General features: G+C 53.3%; 2 protein-coding genes across 3 annotated transcripts in view; one reads left to right on the forward strand and one right to left on the reverse strand.

Moving 5' to 3' along the window:
* DNAH10 (dynein axonemal heavy chain 10) overlaps positions 1-16,230 on the forward strand; it is a 146,922-nt gene extending 130,692 nt beyond the window's left edge. The window contains exons 63-79 of the mRNA XM_030860044.2: positions 728-1,007; positions 2,002-2,231; positions 2,972-3,245; positions 4,735-4,839; positions 5,248-5,402; positions 5,946-6,100; positions 7,696-7,879; positions 8,514-8,714; positions 9,405-9,614; positions 9,750-9,845; positions 10,572-10,743; positions 11,351-11,482; positions 11,658-11,869; positions 11,961-12,128; positions 14,071-14,251; positions 15,186-15,331; positions 15,817-16,230. Coding sequence (XP_030715904.1) covers positions 728-1,007; positions 2,002-2,231; positions 2,972-3,245; positions 4,735-4,839; positions 5,248-5,402; positions 5,946-6,100; positions 7,696-7,879; positions 8,514-8,714; positions 9,405-9,614; positions 9,750-9,845; positions 10,572-10,743; positions 11,351-11,482; positions 11,658-11,869; positions 11,961-12,128; positions 14,071-14,251; positions 15,186-15,331; positions 15,817-15,963 — 3,048 coding nt within the window. The 3' untranslated portion in view covers positions 15,964-16,230. The remainder of the gene's footprint in view (positions 1-727; positions 1,008-2,001; positions 2,232-2,971; positions 3,246-4,734; positions 4,840-5,247; positions 5,403-5,945; positions 6,101-7,695; positions 7,880-8,513; positions 8,715-9,404; positions 9,615-9,749; positions 9,846-10,571; positions 10,744-11,350; positions 11,483-11,657; positions 11,870-11,960; positions 12,129-14,070; positions 14,252-15,185; positions 15,332-15,816) is intronic.
* A 792-nt stretch (positions 16,231-17,022) lies between these two features.
* Positions 17,023-19,797, reverse strand: part of CCDC92 (coiled-coil domain containing 92) — a 29,988-nt gene continuing 27,213 nt past the window's right edge. For both annotated transcript variants that reach the window (XM_060310225.2, XM_030860055.3), the window contains one exon: positions 17,023-18,438. In XM_060310225.2, coding sequence (XP_060166208.1) covers positions 17,660-18,438 — 779 coding nt within the window. In that variant the 3' untranslated portion in view covers positions 17,023-17,659. The remainder of the gene's footprint in view (positions 18,439-19,797) is intronic.

The raw sequence follows: 19,797 nt of genomic DNA on the forward strand, positions 1-19,797 counted from the left end.
TTTTATCTTTTCCTTGTTTTTTCTGGTCCTTGCTTCCGGGTATGTACATGCAGGTAGGGGAAGCATCCCAAGGTCGGGGCGGGGGGACATCCACTCCCAAAATTCACATAGAACTGTAGTGGGACAGATATCATCAGTGCAGGAATATTCCTTGATGTCCCTCTTCCCTGAGCCTTCCAGAGAGTTCTGCAATTGCCAGACCTCTCCTAGCCCCCCATCCTACTCCTATCCCCATCCTATCTCTTAAAGAGGGAGGGTTCAACTTATGGGGTGAGTGGCTAAGTACATCAATGTAATAAAAGAGGGTGGAGAGGAAGGGAAGAGGAGGTCCCAGGGGCTGGAAGAGAGGAAGAATTTTTACAGATGTTTTGAGAAAAGAGATAAGAAAGCAAGCCTAAGGTTTGGAGGGGAGTGAATTTTTTTTTTTTTTTTTTTTTTTTTTGTGGACTCTGTGTTTGGATCCTTTTTGAGGTCTTCTGAGAGATGTGAAGAGATTCTCTCCTAATCCCTTTTGGCTGCTGACCTGTGCTTTTTGAACGAGAGGCTGCTCAGAGCCTGAACCTCATGGTTTATGCAGGTTACGTGCCCTGCTTCTCTCCCTGTTCTGTGTTTTCCCCTCTGCCTCCCTTCAAGGTGCTGACATGTCCCCTGCCACCTCCAAGGATTCTTTTCCCCTTGAATTTGGCGAGTGAGCTGATTTTTAGCATCTGCCTCCCCTCCCTTCCAGGTGGCTTCCTTCAATGACCCCGACTTCCTCAAGCAGCTGGAGATATCTATAAAGTACGGGACGCCTTTCCTGTTCCACGATGTGGATGAGTACATCGACCCTGTGATTGATAACGTCTTAGAAAAGAACATCAAGGTCTCCCAAGGACGGCAGTTTATCATACTGGGAGACAAGGAAGTGGGCTATGATTCGAATTTCAGACTGTATCTGAACACCAAGCTGGCCAACCCCAGATACGGCCCATCCGTGTTTGGGAAAGCCATGGTGATCAATTATACTGGTAAGCATGTACAGAGCCGCAGTGCCGAATTTCAGGTGGAGACCACAGTCTGAGCTCAGGGCTCTCAAGGGACGTCACTTCATTCGGTGAATCATTCTCAGAGTCACAGCTTTCATAGTCAACCAATCAGTTCCTTTTGGTTTGCTTTTTGAGGCTTCACCGTGCGGCATGCGGGATCTTAGTTCCCCTGCCAGGGATCGAACCCATGCCTCCTGCATTGGGAGTTCGGAGTCTTAACCACTGGACCCCCAGGGAAGTCCCAACCAATCAGTTCTTAATGAGGAAGCAACACCAAAAGGTTTGGGGGCCTTTAGAAGGCAATGAGTTATGTGTCTTGAGATGTGCTGAGTCTGGACCACGGGGCTCTGACATTCACCCTTGGAGCGAGGCGAGACCCCTTTCTGCCGCAGCAGGAAGTTGTAGTGTATTTGTGTATCTGAATACACAGTATGATTTTGGATTTCCCTCTTCCTCTCAATTGAATTCCGTTATGAACTTGAATGAACTTCCCACATTTTCTAGGGTGGTCACACGGGTTCCTAGGTAGGTTAATCAGGTTTCGGTACGCGTTAGGAAGCTCCCTGGTGGTCCAGTGGTTAGGACTCCGTGCTTTCAGTGCCAAGGGCCTGGGTTCGATCCCTGGTTGGGGAACTAAGATCCCGTAAGCCGCGTGGCTTAAAAAAAAAAAAAAAGTTTGGGTATAAACCCAGATATCTAACGAGGGTCCCCCAAGATGTGGGAGCCCTGGATTTGATTTTAGTGCATCTTCACACTTGCTGTCCATTACTCCAGGTAACAGCATCTCTGTTGCGCTCTGTCCCATATTTGTCACCTGGGGCTTTAGAATGGCATTGGTGGGAGAGTGAGTCCTCGTGTTCCTGGGATGCCGGGCCCACCCTCCACTTGCCCCAGGCACTGCTGTGCGGGGGAGACGAGATGGTGAGCAGCCTGGCAGGGGGACGCGGTGGTGAGGGCCTCCCTCGTCCCCCCACAGTCACACTGAAAGGCCTGGAGGACCAGCTGCTGAGCGTGCTGGTGGCCTTCGAGAGGCGAGAGCTGGAAGAGCAGAGAGAGCATCTCATCCAGGAGACGAGTGAGAACAAGAACCTGCTGAAGGGCTTGGAGGACTCCCTCCTCCGGGAACTGGCCACCTCCACGGGGAACATGCTGGACAATGTGGAGCTGGTGCAGACCCTGGAGGAGACCAAGTCCAAAGCCATGGAGGTATGAACTGTGTGGAAAAGTGTATCGATCCTGCTACGGAGTCCCAGAGATGTTCCCAGGGACCCCTGTGCACCCAGTCAGCCTCTCTTAATTGAGAGCGATAGAAAATCTGGCCCTACGTGGCTCAAGTCCAAAGGGAATTGATCGGCCTAGAAAACAGAAAAGTCGAGGGATGGCTTCAGGCAGGGCTGGATCCAGGACTCCAAGCGTATCATCCAGGGCTCAGTTTCTCTCCATTTCTGGACCTTCTGCTGTGTTGGCTTCATTCTCTGCCTCCCTGTGGAGCCAAGCTCCGCTCATGGTCACAAGCTGGGTCTGGCTTCATGTCCACTGAGGTTCGAGTCCAAAAGAGAAGAATGAGAATCTTTTCCTGTCACTGAAGTCACGTGCTCACCCCAGACCACTCCCATGGGCTGGGGGTGCCAAGTGTGGATTCTCTGGACCTCACTCACCCGCTCCCCTCCTGGCCTCGGGCTTGAGCCCCACATATGAATGAAAGGAGGAAACTGTAGGTCTCTAGATCAAACTCAGGGACTGTTACTAGAAGAAGGGGGCACGGGGGCAGCGGGGGGTCGAGCCACAAATATATACCACATCTCGCGAGAGGCTGGGGGCCCTTCCTGTGAGCGCTGCATGGCTTTCTTGGCTGCCGCCCCCCCCCCCCGCCTTCTTACTTTCTCGCCTGTTTCGTATGTCTTCCTGGTTTCGGCTGTAAGTGGCAACGTGCGCCTCTTCTTCAGGTGTCAGAGAAGCTCAAGCTGGCGGAGAAGACAGCCCTGGACATCGACAGGCTGCGGGATGGCTACCGGCCGGCCGCCCGGAGGGGAGCCATCCTGTTCTTTGCGCTGTCGGAGATGGCCCTGGTGAGCTCCATGTACCAGCACTCCCTGATCTCCTTCCTGGAGGTCTTCCGCTTGTCACTCAAGAAGTCGCTGCCTGACTCCATTCTTCTGAAGCGATTAAGGAACATCATGGACACGCTGACCTTCAACATCTATAACTATGGCTGCACAGGTGAGCACCTGTTCGCACCGATTTAGGACCGATGCACTCTGTGCGCTTCTGTCCATGTGTCCAAATTTCCTCTTCTTATAAGGACACCAGTTGGGATTGCATGGGGGCCCTCCCTAACAGCCTCATTTTATTTTTTTAAATTAATTTGTATTGGCGTATAATTGATTTACAATGTTGTGTTAGTTTCAGGTGTACAGCAAAGTGAATCAGTTATGCATATACATACCTCCACTGTTTTTTAGATTCATTACAGAGTATTGAGCAGAGATCCCTGTGCTGTACAGCAGGCTCTTATCAGTTATCTATTTTATGTACAGTCGTGTGTATATGTCAATCCCAATCTCCCAATTTATCCCTCCTCCTGCCCTTTCCCCCTTGGTAACCGTGAGTTTATTGTCTACATCTGTGACTCTATTTCTGTTTTGTAAATAGGTTCAGTTGTACCATTTTTTTTTAGATTCCACATATAAGCGATATCATATGATACTTGTCTTTCTCTGTCTGACTTACTTCACTCAGTATGACAATCTCTAGGTCCATCCATGTCGCTGCAAGTGGCATGATTTCGTTCTTGTTTATGCTGAGTAACCTAATCACCTCTTAGAGGCCCTGTCTCCAGCTCTGAGGTACTGGGTATTAAGGTGTCAACTTATAGATTTTGAGGGGGACACAGCTCAAAATTGTGTAGGGCAGGAAACAGGTTGAGGGCTATCCTATAGGGCTCTCTTAAGTAACCAACCCTTCTAACACGTATAAGATAGAATTCACATCACACATTTTGACTTACATGGTTTTTTTTTTTTCCGTTAGAAAAAAAAAAGAACTCTAATGTTTTGCGTCTTCCTATCCATAAAGAGCGTGTTGATGGAATGGGCTTACTCTGCAATAGAGATTGGCCAAATCTGCCCCACCGCCTGCTTTTGTAAATAAAGTTATCTTGGCACACAGCCACACCCGTTTCTATACAGATCGTCCATGGCGGCTTTCACAGTACAATGGCAGAGTTGAGTAGTTATGACAGAGACTGTCTAGTCTGCAAAGCCGAGTCGATTTACTCTCTGGCCCTTTATAGAAAGTTTGTTAATACCTCTTCTCCACTGTAAGAACTTTTGCTTTGAGTCCGGCAAATGACCAGCACTTCATTCAGGAGGTGGCTCTGAACCTCCATCATACGGTCCTTCATCTGCTGGGGGGGCACCCCCCCTCCTCTTCCCACGAGGGCGTGGTAAGTGCCGCCCGGAGACGTGACCATTGCAGATGCGTACGAGTGAGGGTCACTGCCCGTTGCACTTGTGGGCATGACGTGTCAGTTGAGCTCATAGTTTTTGCAGGTGTTCACGGACACCAAATGCAAAGACGGCTAAATGCAACTGACTGTGCAGTTGAGGTGCTTCAGTTCATTTCTCTGAAATTTAAGCGTGGTGTGCATGAGAAACCCTGGGTTTAAATGCATTTGTTTTATCCAGACCCATCTGTTGTTTCTCTTCAGGGTTGTTTGAGAGGCACAAGTTACTTTTTTCTTTCAATATGACTATCAAGATAGAACAAGCAGAGGGGAGAGTCCCCCAGGAAGAATTAGATTTCTTCTTAAAAGGTAACGAATTTGCCTCGTTTCATGCTTCCCGACTCCCTGGACCCATGTTGCACATGTGTATGAGTTTGTTCACCAAAACAACAGCAGAAATTTGCCTTCCTTAAAACTTGGCTTCCAATAGCACCCCTTTAGTAAATACCTCAGTTGACAGTTCCAGCCTCAGAGATAGTTCGAGTTAACTCAGAGCAGCCAGCCTCTGCCTTAAGGCTGCCCCGAGGCTGGAAGCCACGCCGAGCTTCCTGGCTGGAGTTACGGATGGTGACAGGGGAAGCCTAACCCTCTTCTCTTTCCAGCCCCCTTTTGAGAAGTGGATTTTCCCCAAAGTGAGGGAAGCCCAGGAATGGAGTTGCTTACTCTTCCCCGTGTGTTGGTGTCGGCTGTTTACTTCTCTTATCCTGTTGTGATTAGGAAACATTTCCCTGGAGAAAAGCAAACGGAGAAAACCCTGTGCTTGGTTGTCCGACCAGGGATGGGAAGATATCATTCTTTTATCAGAGATGTTTCCAGACAACTTTGGGACTCTTCCTGATGATGTGGAGAAACATCTGACTGTCTGGCAGGAGGTGAGCAAGTGCCCTCCTTCTCCTCCTTCCCTTCCCCGCACGTCAGTCATCTCCACACTCAATCTGTAGCCTAACTCCCTATGAGTTTGAAGATCTGCCTCTGAGTGGCTCGTGCAGAGTGTAGCCAATGCCCTCTAACTCCCTGGATGGAATTCTCCTTTATCTAGTTCAGCTAGTTTTGTGGGAGAACTATCTATCTATCTCTCCATCTGTCCATCCGTCCATTTGTCCATCCATCCGTCTGTCCATCTGCCTCTGCCTATCTGTCCATCCATTCATCCATTCATCCATCCATTCAAGAAACTTTGAGCATCTGTGGCTGGACCACGTCCCTTGATGGGCAGTGGGAATTCAACAGTCCATAAGACTCAGTGCATCCCTTCCTAAAGTTCAGAGTTTGGGGGGGTAGAAAATGACAGATCTGACTAGACGTGGCCTGTCGATTTCATCCCTTTACAGGGGCTCTTGGGACCTTCACATAAAAAGGGGGGCCTATATCATTTCTCAGTTGACGCCAGCATGAATGTTCTTTGCTTTTCCCAGTGGTATGACCTGGATTCACTTGAGCAGTTTCCATTCCCCCTGGGTTATGATGATAACATCACCCCTTTCCAGAAGTTGCTTATTTTGCGCTGTTTCCGTGTGGATCGGGTATATCGGGCCGTGACTGACTACGTGACTGTAACAGTGGGAGAGAAGTAAGTGAGTTGTTTGTGTTTGCTTGGCCCTTTCTGTGGGGTAGAATATCTAATGTCACCCCTTCCTGGACTCACGGATGGCAGTGGGTGGCCAGAGGGGACTGCCTTTGAGCATGATTCGGTAGCCACTCTAGAGCAGCGCTGTTTAAGAAAAATACAGTGTGAGTGATGTATGTCATTTCAAGTCTTCTGGTAGCCACATTCAAAAAGAAGCAGGTGAAATTAATTTTAATAACAGTTATCATAAGCATATAAAATATAATATATTAATATATAACTCTATATATATAATATTTACTAATAATAAGTAACTGTATTTAATTATTAAATGATACAAATGAACTTATTTACAAAACAGAAACAGACTCACAGACATAGAAAACCAATTTATGGTTACCAAAGGGGAAAGGGGAGGGGGAGGGATATATTAGGAATTTGGGAGTAAAATATACACACCACTATATATAAAATAGATAAACAACAAGGACCTACTGTACAGCACAGGGAACTCTACTCAATATTCTGTAATAACCTAGATGGGAAAAGAATCTGAAAAAGAATATATATTTATATTATAACTGAATCACTTTGCTGTACACCTGAAACTAACACAACATTGTAAATCAACTATACGTCAATGAAAAAAGTAAATTTATAAAAAAGGAAACAGTCAAAATTAATTTTAATAACAATCATCATAAGTTATATATATATTAATACATCATATCACGTAAATAATATGTATTAGTAGTTAGTTATATTTAACTCAAATATTAAAATGCTATCTCAGCATGTAATGGATCGAGATATTTGGCATAGTTTTTGATACCAAGGCTTTAAAATCCTGTGTGAATTCACACGTGCAGCTCATCTCAGTTTGGACTCGCCACACTTCAACTGCTCGGTAGCCACACGTGCCTCATGGCTCCCGTATTGGTAGCTCTGGAATCGGGGGCGAGGCCGGATGGGTAACTTAGGGTGACAAACTCACATCTGCCTCCACGGCCGGCGGGTGATGGAGAGGACTGGGCGTGGCTGGATGAGGACTCGGGCCCACTGGAGAGGTCAAGCCCTGGCCAGCAGCCCCTGAACTCCTGCTGACTGATGCCAGGTGGCGGCGGGGACTCAGATCTCTGACTCTTCAACGGAAACTAGAAATTTGGATTTCTACATGAAATCTCCCAATCGTTATGTGCTGGCAACTAACTTTTTAACAATCTCGAGATGCAGGCTGTTCAGGACACGCCTGTGGAGCCGCCGGTGTGGGACCTCTGGGTTCGGTGCCCAGGGCACGTGCACCTGGAAGGCCGGCTTGTCAGGAGGCATGCAGCTCAGAACAAGTCTCCTGAACCACCCAACCCGGATGTACTGGGCTGTGTGGAGAGGTCCCCATCACCCAGGAGCTTATTACCATCCAGTGAACGAGATGTGTGTAAAACCTGGATTCCGAAACAAGGAAGGCTGAGCAAAGAGCCATACCAGAGGGACAGTCAGAAGGTTCTGGACACTGGGAGGAAGAGTGCTGGTCGGACTGGCCGGCCCCTGCCTGGCGCTGTCCTCCCGGGAGCGTTTTCCAGTCGTGTTTCTTTCCCCAGGTACGTGCAGCCTCCGGTGATCAGCTTTGAAGCCATCTTTGAGCAGAGCACACCCAACTCGCCCATTGTGTTTATCCTGAGTCCTGGCTCTGACCCTGCCAGTGACCTTATGAAATTAGCCGAGCACAGCGGTTTTGGAGGGAACCGCCTCAAATTCCTTGCCATGGGTCAAGGTCAAGAAAAGGTAAATTGTTGTTGGAGGGAACAAGCCCTAAACGTGGGTGAGGTCACCGGCCCCTGTTAGGAATGAATTAACGAATGTTTGGCTTTAAGCCAAGAGTACCGCCCCCCCCGCCCCCCCCGCCCCCCCCCCACACGAGTGCCATGCATTTCCAGTCTACGGAGCAGTAGTCACATGTCACAGCGATGACAGCGTGAACAGTAGTATAGTTCTAGAGCTGACCTGCTGTGATTGCCCAGCCTGGTGCCGTCGGTGTGTTCTGCTGTTTCCAAAGCCCTTTCACAACCAGTCTTTATCTCCCTCAGCCCTTGCAAGAGCCGCGTTTCGGATCAGGGCTGTCACTGCCCCAGTGGCAAGGCCAACTGGTCAGGGGGCAGGTGCCACTGAGTCCGAGGTTGGAGCTCTGGGGGCTGAGGGAGGCCAATGAGTGCAGCCCAGCGGACCCCGGGGGCCCCGCGGGAAGTCTAAAGGGCTGCTTCTTCAAAGGCTCCTTCTGTGGCTCCGGGACCGCTGGCTCCTCTGTGGCTTCTGCTGCAGTGGCCAGTAGTTTCCTGGTGCTTGCAGCGGGTCTCTGGGAGAGCACAGGGTGGTGCGGCAGTGGGACGCCGACGCTTCCTTTCTGGCTCTGTCGGAGCAGGTGGCCCTACAGCTGCTGGAGATGGCGGTGGCTCGAGGGCAGTGGCTGATGCTGCAGAACTGCCATCTCCTGGTCAAGTGGCTGAAGGATCTGGAGAAGTCCCTGGAGAGGATCACCAAGCCCCACCCCGACTTCCGCCTGTGGCTCACCACGGACCCCACCGAGGGCTTCCCCATCGGGATCCTGCAGAAGTCCTTGAAGGTCTGGCAGCAGGACAGACAGACGTGCCCACGGCTCGGTTCCTTACCTCACTCCCGTTTTGCTGTGTGCATGTGTGTGTTTAGGATAGAGTTGGACACCCCCGCCTTTCCCAGTTCCATTTCTCCCTCTCCCTTCAGAGGTAAGCACTGTCTGGATAGGGTGACAATTATCGGGTGACAGTGTTGACTCCCAGGCCCATCTTTATCACTTCTGCATGTCCTCAAAACAATTTCTGGGTTAGTTTTCATGGACTTCACATTTATCCTTTTTAACTCTAATGATCGGCCCTCCCACAGCCCGCAGAAGTGGAGTGAGTGCTTGTGTGTGTAAGTTTCAAGGAGTTTACCTGCCCTGTTTAATTTAGTCTCTGGGAACATTTTGGGGAATGGTTTCATCATCTCTCTCTTCCTCCAGGACAGGCAGAGGGAAAAACTTAGCTACTTCTGTTTTACACTTGAGGACCCCATGGATCAGAGGAGGTTAAAAGAGCCTTCCTGGGGTCATTCGATGAGTCAGGGCAGAGCTGGAACAACGTCTAGTTTTTAACTCATTCACGTGGGCCCTTGGGAATAGGGAAGATAGCTTTGCAAGGACGGAGGGAAAAGCCAAGACGACTGCAGTCTGCACACCCTTCAGAGCCCTGCTCGGGGGCCTGGGGTTTCCGTCACCATCGGTCTTTGCCTCCAACAGGTTGTCACCGAGCCACCCAACGGGCTGAAACTCAACATGAGAGCCACGTACTTCAAGATCTCTCCTGAGAAGCTGGACCAGTGTCCACACCCTGCTTTCAAGTCCCTGGTCTACGTGTTGGCGTTCTTCCATGCTGTGGTGCAGGAGAGGAGAAAGTTCGGGAAGATCGGGTGGAACGTGTACTACGACTTCAACGAGTCTGACTTCCAGGTGAAGAGGCGGCTACTGCCTCTCCCGGGGGACACTCCTTCCTTCGTTGTTCCTGCCCACGTTTTCAGAAAACAGTCAGAACGCGAATGACTTTATGGGTTTTCGGTTACCCAGGCCCGTTCCTCCTCTTTGCAGGTCTGCATGGAAATTCTGAACACATACTTAACAAAAGCTTTCCGGCAGCACGACCCTCGGATCCCGTGGGGCAGCCTCAAGTACCTAATTGGGGAGGTAGGAGCATCCTGGGTACCTGCTGCAGGCCCCCTGGGGCGGGCTGGGCTGTGGCCTGGTGCCCCTGGTCCATGGCCCCCGAGTCTTCTGGGACTCCCCTCTTGCTGCTGCCCATCAGCTGAAGGCCCCTGGGTCTCTGTGAAACACCACCCCCCCACGCCCCGGTTTGTCACCCTGTTATTCTTTGTCCTAAGTGAGCGACCGTCACCTGGGCGTTTGGACTCATCGCCCTGGGGACTCCTGTTCCTCGCTGAGGATGCCTCAGGCACGTCATGGGAGCCCTGCCTCTGTTCGGCGGGCCTGGAGGTCCACTCTGGAGGCCACGGCCTTATACAGCGCTCGTGGGAAAGCTTCCCCGGAGGCCTGTGTGTGGCTCAAACAGAGACATCGCTGTTCCAAAGACAAAAGCGGCTGCTGGCTCCTTGGGTTGTTTTGTTTGCTCGTTCGCTGTGTTTTGGGGAGTTGGCCAGTTGCACACTGGCTCCCAGCATTTCATGAGGACTGCTATCACCTTGGGCTCTATGAGTCTGCACACAAGCCCTCTTGTATAGAGTGGCCTGAAGCCTGTGCAAGTCAGCACGGTTTGAGCTGTACAGTGGCCGGGCGGCAGGAGTCTCTCTAAGGGCGCATCCGGGCTTGACCCTGGACTGTCCGCTGGGCCCGGGGCCTCAGGGCCCACCCCGTAGGTTCTGGGTCCCGGCCGGCTCTCACTCCCTGTCATGTCAGGTCATGTACGGAGGACGGGCCATCGACAGCTTTGACCGGCGCATCCTGACCATCTACATGGATGAATACCTGGGGGACTTCCTTTTCGATACTTTCCAGCCATTCCACTTTTTCCGGAACAAGGAAGTGGACTACAAAATCCCCACGGGGGATGTCAAGGAAAAATTTGTTGGTGAGATTTCTCAGCCATCAGGAAGTATGCAGACGTTTTATTCTAAGGGAGCCCGTACATTTCAGCTCCTCTGGTTTCTGTGGTTGGCTTGATGCTTCTGACCACTTCCCTGGTGGGACTCTTTGACGGCTCGGGGTGGTTTCTTATGCCTTTTAGCGGGGCCCAGTGGGCTCTTCCTAGCCTCAGAGCTGATGGAGTTAGTTCAGACTTCCTGTCCTGGAATGATGGTAAATATATCAGAGTCTCCCTGGAAGGGCAGAGTGGCCCCTGGGAAAGTCACTGAGCCATTTTCATAAAAGATACACGTAGAGGAAGTTCCCTGGTGGCCCAGTGGTTAGGGCTCTGCACTTTCACTGCTGTGGGCCTGGGTTTGATCTCTGGTTGGGGAATTGAGATCCCGCAAGCCACGAGGCATGGCAAAAAAAAAAAAAAAAAAAAGATGCACACAGGCCTGTATTGGGCATGGCGGTGTAGAATTCTTATTTTAAAAGCACGTCACCCTCTCAGAGGTGGAACGTGGGCTAACGTGTGTGGGGACGTCGAGGCTGTGGGCCCTCGGGAATCGGAGGTGGCATGGCAGTGTAACCGCTGTTCTCTCCCATTACAGAAGCCATTGAGGCCCTCCCTCTGGCCAACACGCCTGAAGTGTTTGGGCTGCACCTCAACGCTGAGACTGGATATTACACTCAGGCAGCTCGAGACATGTGGTCTCACCTGCTGGAGCTGCAGCCTCAGACGGGTAAAGTCCCCTGCAGAGGACTGTGCCCATTGGACTGGGGACAAAGGGCATTGGCGCAAAGTGCTGCTTCGGGTTCTGATAGCTTCCGTACTGTTGGTGCCCTTCTGAGAGCCAGAAGGCACCCCAGTCCTGTGCTCAGATGCCTTGCTCTCTCTGAAAAGTGTCCTGATTTCAGGGGAATGCAGCACCGCCATCAGCCGAGATGATTACACTGGCCATGTGGCCAAGGACATAGCAAACAAGATGCCCAAAGTCTTTGACTTGGACCTGGTCAGGAAGCAGCTGGGGATGGTCGCCTCCCCTACCTCAGTGGTGCTCCTGCAGGAGCTGCAGCGCTTCAACAAGCTTGTCATACGGATGTCCGCATCCCTGGCTGAACTTCAGAGGGTAAGCCTGTTCCTCGAGTGCAAATTCCTGCCTCGGTGGAGTGCTGGGTTTTCCGCTAGTCTTGCCTGACTGCTCTTGATTCTATAAACAGGCCTTGGCTGGAGAAGTTGGGATGAGCAGTGAATTAGATGATGTAGCCAGGTCCCTCTTTCTTGGGCAAATCCCTAATATCTGGAGAAAGCTTGCCCCTGACACCTTAAAGTCCCTCGGAAACTGGATGCCCTACTTCCTGCGGAGGTTCAGCCAGTACACGACGTGGGTGAGTGAGAGGCAGCGGTCTGCTTGCTGGTCCAAGGCTTGGCCTGGACCCCCTCAAACCACTTCCCGACTCCTTCTCCCCTCCCTAGTGGTACCTCTGTCAGGAGCTGACTGGGTGCTCTGGAAATGGTCTCGGACTCTGCAAGCGTATCTGTTTTTTTTTCCTTTTCTCCCTTCCCCCCTCCCTTCCTTCCTCCCTTCCTCGGGGGCTTCCCTGGTGGCGCAGTGGTTAAGGATCCGCCTGCCAATGCGGGGGACACGGGTTCAAGCCCTGGTCCGGGAAGATCCCACGTGCCGCGGAGCAGCTAAGCCCGTGCGCCACAACTACTGAGTCTGCTCTCTAGAGCCCTCGAGCCACAACTACTGAGCCCGCGTGCCGCAACAACCGAAGCCTGCACGCCTAGAGCCCGTGCTCCCCAACAAAGAGAAGCCACCGCAAGGAAGAGTAGCCCCTGCTCGCCGCAGATAGAGAAAGCTCACGCACAGCAACGAAGACCCAACCCAGCCAAAAATAAATAAATAAAATAAATATATTAAAAAAAGAAAGACTTTGAAGCATACTATGCCCAACTTGATTTATCCATCTAAGAGTCTGTCTTGGCAATTGTTCCATCTAGACGTCATTCCTTCTAGGCTACTCCGTCTCACAGACATCCTGTATCCTTTCCTCTGATGGATATTTAGGTGGTTACCATTGGTTTTTTGTTCTCTTTTTGGATTTTTTGTTTTGCTAGTACGAACAACATTCTGGTGCACATGGCTTTGGAGACTCATGTGAGTATATTCCATGGGTACAATGGAAGAGTTGGATCCGAGTGTGTGCATTTTAAATTCTGACAGCTCTTGTCAGATGGTTTTCTAGAGAACTTGAAACCACAGCGTACGAGAATGATTCTTTCCTCACCTCTCTGCAACATGGTGTGTTCTTAATACTTTGGATCTTTTTCTCCTTCATAGGCAAAAAGTAACATCGACTATGTTGGTTGTGTGTTTCTTTAATTATGGTGAGGCTGAGTGTATTTGACACGTTTATAGACATTTTGTGTTTTTCTGTGAACTGTCTTTGTATCTTGATTTCATTTTTATCAAGTTCTCCACCTTTTTTAAAAAAATTATTTATTTTTGGCTGCGTTGGGTCTTCGTTGCTGCGCGCGGGCTTAGTCTAGTTGCGGTGAGCGGGGGCTACTCTTCGTTGCGGTGCTCAGGCTTCTCCGGTGGCTTCTCTTGTCGCAGAGCCTGGGCTCTAGGCGCGCGGGCTTCAGTAGTTGTGGCTTAGTTGCTCCGCGGCATGTGGGATCTTCCCGTGGGATCAAACCCGTGTCCCCTGCATTGGCAGGCAGATTCTTAACCACTGCGCCACCAGGGAAGCCCCTCAAATTCTCCACCTTCTAAAATTGGTTTTTAAGAGCTCTTTGTACATCAAGGGAATTAAGTCTTTTGTCTGCTGGTGTTACAGATATTTCCCCAGCTTGCCTTAAGCTTTTTGATTCTGTGGTATTTTTTCCATAGGAAAGTTTTACATTTTAATGTAGTCAAAGAGATCAGTGTTGTCTTTTATGGCTTCTGGGTTTTGTATTCCCCACTCCAAGATTCTGAAAACATTCACTGGAGATTTGATTTGTACTTTTGTGGTTTATTTATTTAGTTTAGTTTTGTTTTTATTTTTTTGGCCGTGCTGCGTGGCATGCGGGATCCTAGTTCCCCGACCAGGGATCGAACCCACGCCCCCTGCAGTGGAAGCGCTGAGTCTGCATGTGGTGTATTTTCTATATTTAAATCTTGGCTGCACCTGGAGTTTGGTGATCCCGCTTGTTTTTCCCAGTGGGCTGCCAGTTGTCCCAACACCATCTTCCTGCCCCTAACGTGAACTACATCTTCTGTCGGCTTTGACCCTGGCATTGGATGGCAGCCCCAGGCTCTCACCAGCTGCCTTCTCTCCCCAGGTCACCGACAGTGAGCCCAGTGTGATGTGGCTCTCGGGGCTGCACATCCCAGAATCCTACCTCACGGCCCTGGTGCAGGCCACCTGCCGGAGGAACGGCTGGCCGCTGGACCGCTCCACCCTGTTCACGCAAGTGACCAAGTTCCAAGATGCAGACGAAGTGAATGAGCGGGCGGGACAAGGTACGGCCAGCTCCCTGCGGCTTCACGGCCTCTCATGTAGGGTCTCCCTCCCCAAGCTACCCTCAGAAGGGCTGAGCACAGTGTGGGCCCGGAAAGTCAGACTGCGGCAAATACTGGCCATGTTTGTGTGCTGTCCACGTGGGGCTTGACGTCTCTGAGGGTGAGTCCAGGTGTTTCTTTTCCAGTTTTTCCATTGAGACGTGGGCTGACGTCAGGGGAGAGCTGAGCCACACTCGCCCAGCTTGTCTGTGGGAAATGGGCTACTAGGTTAGAAAGAACTGGTCGCCAGGTGGCTTCCCTGGAACCCATGAGGGCCCGGGGGCATGGTAGCCAGAGAGCAGGATGGGCCAGGTGGGAACCGTTCAATTGTGCTATAACGTCAAGTCCCTTAGACACTGGTTACTGGCTGTGTGAACTGCGGCTGGAAACTGTGGTTTCCCGGGGGGTCGTGTCTTAGAGGACATCTCGCTGCAAGCACAAAAGCCCTCTTCAGCTAGCTTAGGGAGAGGGGGTTTATGGTGAACATTGTGGAGCGCTCAGTCCTCTTTGTAGAAGGCCAGCGAGGTCTCAGAGGGACCGGCAGTGTTGGGGTGGCCATGGTGCCAGCTGACTCTGGGGCCCGAGGCCAGTTAAGTCTGTGGGCCTTGATGCCACATTGCTGGGGAGAGGCGACCACCCCTCTTCCATGGCGCTGTGGCCATATGGAGGGTCACGGGGTCTCCAGGGTGTCCCATCTGGGCTCTACAAAAGGAAAGTGGGCGGGGTAGAAATGGTGGCCACCCCTTTTGGGAAAAGGCGGGGGCTGTGTATGGGGAAGGAGAATCAGTTAGTTACCCTTTTGCTTGTCCATATGCGCATCTGCTAGAGCTGCCGAATGCTGGGCAGAATGACACTTGCCTCCGCCTAAGTGCGGCTCTCTTCCTGGTGCCTCTAGGATGCTTTGTCTCAGGACTCTATCTAGAAGGCGCTGACTGGGATGTAGAAAAAGGATGTCTTATCAAGAGCAAATCCAAGGTGCTGGCCGTCAACCTGCCGGTCATGAAGATCATCCCCACTGAAGCCCATCGCCTCAAACTGCAGGTGAAAGGCCGACGCCTGCCCCGTTTCCCCTCTTCTCCTCTGACTGGAGTTAGACACCAGGTGGTTTCCAAGAGTCTCGCCTTTTAGCACAGGGGCTCTTAACCTTTCAGGGCCGCGGGAAGCCTTTGAGCCACGTCCCGGGGGAACAATGCACACGTGCGCGTGCGTGTGTGCAGAGCCTTGCGGGGGCGGCACGGGTTCAAGGTTGGAGGCTGTGGCCCAGACCAGCTTGAGGAGCGACTCCTCCCTTCTGGTGAAATTCTGCGCTCATTGCGTGGGTCGGAAGGTAGCTACATCCGGTGTGGACGGCAGGCGCCCCTGCAGGATGGCCTGCTCTGGCCGACCCCGCTTCTCATGGGTGTCAGCAGAGCCCGGCACCTCGCGGGGCCCCTCCGCACCCGTAGCGCTTAGACGAGCCTTCGCCCTCCCCGGGACCCGCGCGCCCCTCTGCCCGCGCCGGCACCTCACGCCCCTTTCCTGTGCAGAACACTTTCCGGACGCCCGTCTACACCACCTCCATGAGAAGGAACGCCATGGGGGTCGGCTTGGTTTTTGAAGCCGATCTCTTTACCACGAAGCACATTTCTCATTGGGTCCTGCAAGGGGTATGCCTCACCCTGAATTCTGATTAACCCTCTGGGTGAAGAAAACGGCACGAGATTCTAAGTCTGTGGCCGGCAACGGATGTGCTGGGAATTCGTGAAGACGCATCATCTGCTGTCACTTCTTGGGGCCTCTCGAGGCAGGAGGGGGGTTGACACTGATTTTTTTCTTCCATTTGAAATCAGCCATTTATATATGTCTTTCCATATAAGTTAACCTGAATGGTTTTATTTTTTTTAACGTAAAAAAAAAAGGATTCTGTGGTATTCAAAAAGTAAATTCAACAAGAGCATTCATTTTAAGACGTGTCGAGTTTGCTTTTCCTTCTCAGGGGAACCACTTAAGCAAAACTGCCTGCATGTCGATGGCACAAGTGAGAATTCTAACGTAAATTGTCAAAGGTGGTTTTTTTGATGGTCCAGGTCTCTTTCAGCAGATGCCTCTCTGGAGCGAGGGCTGCGTGCTGGGGCGCGGGGTAGAAGGCCGAGGCTGCTGCGCGGAGGCAGCAGGGCCCCCGTCCCTGGGCTGATGAGGCTGGAGTCACCCACACCCTTCCAGAACTCTCCAGCCCGGCTCCCCGGGCGCTGGCCTGGCAGCGTGTGGGTGAGGGTGCTGAGCCTGGTGTTTTGATTCCTGCGTGAGGCTGTGAGGGGTTGGGTGCAGACGAAGAACCTGAAGGACCGGCGGCTACCGGGCGTCCCTTCCTCCTGCGCCCCTGGGGCTACTCCGGCCAGCCCCGGCCGGGGGCGAGGAGCGGCTTTACCCTGCGAGGGAGGAACGGGGCTGGGCTGAGCTGAGCGCTAGCGGGACACGAGGGCGAGGCCAGTCACGGGGACAACTGGCTTTTGCTAGAACTTCCGAGGCGCAGAACGTTCTAAGGGATGGCTCAGGGCAGTGAGACACGGCAGGGGACTCGTCTTTCCGGAAGTGAACCCCAGCCCGGGACGCACCCCTGGGTGAGCCCACTGTCAGGGCAGCGGTTACTGGGGGCGAGGGGCAGAAGTGGGCGCTCTTTCTTTCCCTCCCACTGTTCCCCCCGCCAGGCCCACCCTCGGGTGGTTTAATAAAAGACACAGAACAGAAAGAAGGCAGGTTTAGAAAATAAAGTTTGTTGGGATCTTGAACATTTTGGATAAAACTAACAAAAAACAACACATTCAGGTCGTGGTGATATGAGGAGTGACGTCATCTTATTTAGTTCCCGTGACTTAACATACATCTGCTCGGTTATCCGTGCCGCCCCCCGGGGGGAGGGAGGGTGTGTCGGGAGGTTACGGGGGTCTCCTGGAGGGAGCAGGGCTGCTCCGGACAGGCCGCCCTGGAAACGGGAGGGATGAGGTCAAGGTCGTTATGTGTTGCTCCGACTTTATAATTAGGCGTGTGACTATCTGATGTCGTTAACGTCGAGCAGCGGCGCAGCCTGCGGCCCGTGCTTTATCCGCGAGCGCGCTGAGATTCCGCGGAGCCGGGCTGGAAGCAAGCGAGTCGGCACACAGGTGTTTGGCCGCAGCGATTAGTAAGTACGGATTCCGTAGCAGGGACACGATCGTGTTTCGGTGTCGGTCAGAGGGCAGGGGGAGCAGGAGAATAATCTGTTGACAGGCGTGAAAACAATTCGGCATGCATGGGGATTGAAAAAGAAAAGAAACAGAGGAGGTGCGGCTGAGTTTTTCCTAGGAGTGATCACAGTGCCTCGAGAGCGCGGGGAAGGGTCGCGGGGGGCCTTCACACAGTTCTGTCCGTCCCTGAGTGCTTCCTCGCCACCTTGCCGCCTCCGTTCACCTGGTCCACCGCCAGCGTCTCCACCTCGGGCGGGGCCTGCGCCGGGGTCGCGTGGTGGATGCGGTGCGCCACGCCCACGTGCGCCCTGTGCGGCTTCTCGCGGGCGGGGCTGGGCTGCTCGCCGGCGCTGCGGTCCGAGGCGATGGGGGGGATGACGAGGGGCCGCTCCTTGACGAGGTGGACCTCGGCCGACTCCCTGGCCAGCAGGAACGGGGTGGGGTCGGGCATGGCGTCCACCGGCTCCCGCAGAAGCAGTTTCCGGCTCTCGGCCCCGAATCTGTAGACCTCCTCGAACTCCGGGTGCAGCGGGGCCGAGAGGCTCTTCTTCATGCGGCGCCGGGGCGTCTCGGGCAGCCTGTCCTTGGGCGGGGCCGGCTTGTAGCTGGCCAGCGCGGGGCTGCCGGCCGGGCTGCCGTCCGAGGTGCCGCCGGAGCTCAGGAGCTTCCTCTTGGTGGCGTGCAGCTGCGACGTCAGGTAGGCGATGGTGCCGGCGCGCTGCTCCAGCTCGCTGCTCAGCGCGCCCAGCTTGTGGCTCTTCACCTTCAGCTCCTCCAGGTACCGCCTCTCGCGCTCCTTGATGCTGTTCTCCAGCACGACGACCATCGCGCTCTTCTGCTCCAGCTCGGTCAGCAGCTCGTTGTTCTCGTCCTCCTTCAGCTTCAGCTGCGCCTCCAGGTCTTCACATCTTTTCTTGAGTTCGCTGCTTCTAGAAGAGCCGTCTCCTGGAAGGCCAAGCCGAGGGGGCGGAGTGAGAACCCGAGGGCAGGGCGGCCAGGCCCTGGGGGGCAGGGAGACCTGTGCGGGGATCGGGGGTCTAGGCCGGCCTCCCCTCCCCACGGTGGCGGTTCCCCTGGCCAAGATGGGTGCGGTGCCCACAGGCCACACGGAAGGTAGGACCCCCATCGCTCGTGCCACCTCCGTGTCCTCTCCCCCCAGGAAAAGGTGGGAGATCAGGCGGTCTTTGAGGCCCCATCCAGCTCTCCAGCTTATTGCATAAAAGGATGTCTCTAAATTTCAAAAATGCTGACGTTAAAATGGGCAATTTCAGAGTATTAGACCTCTCCAAAGGCTGAGGATTAAACTGTTAGCAGAGCCATCTGTCTGCGCCATTCCAAGCACGGTTTGGAAACGCAAATGTAGACTTCCTTTATGTCTAGAGCACCAAAGCTCTGAAATTGCGGAGGAGGCTGGATGCCAGGCTGCCACCTTTCCCCCGACACGGGTCCCCTCTCTGCACCTCTAAGAGCATGGCATCCTTGGGCCTGAGTTCAGGCCCTACCTTGGTCCTTGGCCTGCCCCTAACACCACACAGGCCGCCCTTCGGCAAGACTCTCCCTGGCTGTGCTCGCGCTGTGCAGGGCGGCTGAACGGGGCGGGTGGTCCGTGAAGGTAGGAGGCCCTGGTGGTGAGGCCGGAACCAGTGTTTGTGGGTGCCTCTCAGATGAGGATGCGGGTTCAGGGATGTCAGAGAAGCTGCCGAACGGCTCCTCTGAGAGCCGCGTCTGCGTGTGCTTCCACCCCTGGGCGGGGCACCAGGCCCACCTGAGAGGCTTGCGCTCTGCCCCCCCACAGGAGATGCCCCACGCCAGCTGTTACCACGAGCCCCTGATGAGGGGCCGGGTTGGTGGGCGGGTGGCCTCGGGACTCAGGGCCGAGAACCACGTCTGGAGAGGATATAGGGCAAGAATGGTGTTTCTACAGATTAGCGTGGGCTCAGAGGGGACAGGAAGTAAGGACAGCCTGATTTCGGTGACATGGATGGCGGGGTGCGGGCTGGAGTCCCCGACTGGAGGTGGCCATCCTGCTCTCCTGAACCCCGTCCCCAGGCCCCTCATCCACCGCACACAGGAAGAGGGGGTCCTGGCTCCCGGAAGGCACGCTTAGGAGACGTGGCACGGGTGGCGCAGGTGGAACGTCAGTGCTGGACGTTGCTCTCGGGCTCGGGGGAACGGTCACGAGGACCTAGACTCGCTCGTGAATAGTTGCTGCTCGTGTGAGGCCTGTTTAGGAAAAGTCATCTCGACTCAAATGCGGCTTCTACACTTTTAAAAGCCTCACCCTGGTCTGGGGAGCAGCTATTT

This window comes from Globicephala melas, chromosome 13 (genome assembly GCF_963455315.2).
Source record: "Globicephala melas chromosome 13, mGloMel1.2, whole genome shotgun sequence".
NCBI classification, from domain to species: domain Eukaryota; kingdom Metazoa; phylum Chordata; class Mammalia; order Artiodactyla; family Delphinidae; genus Globicephala; species Globicephala melas.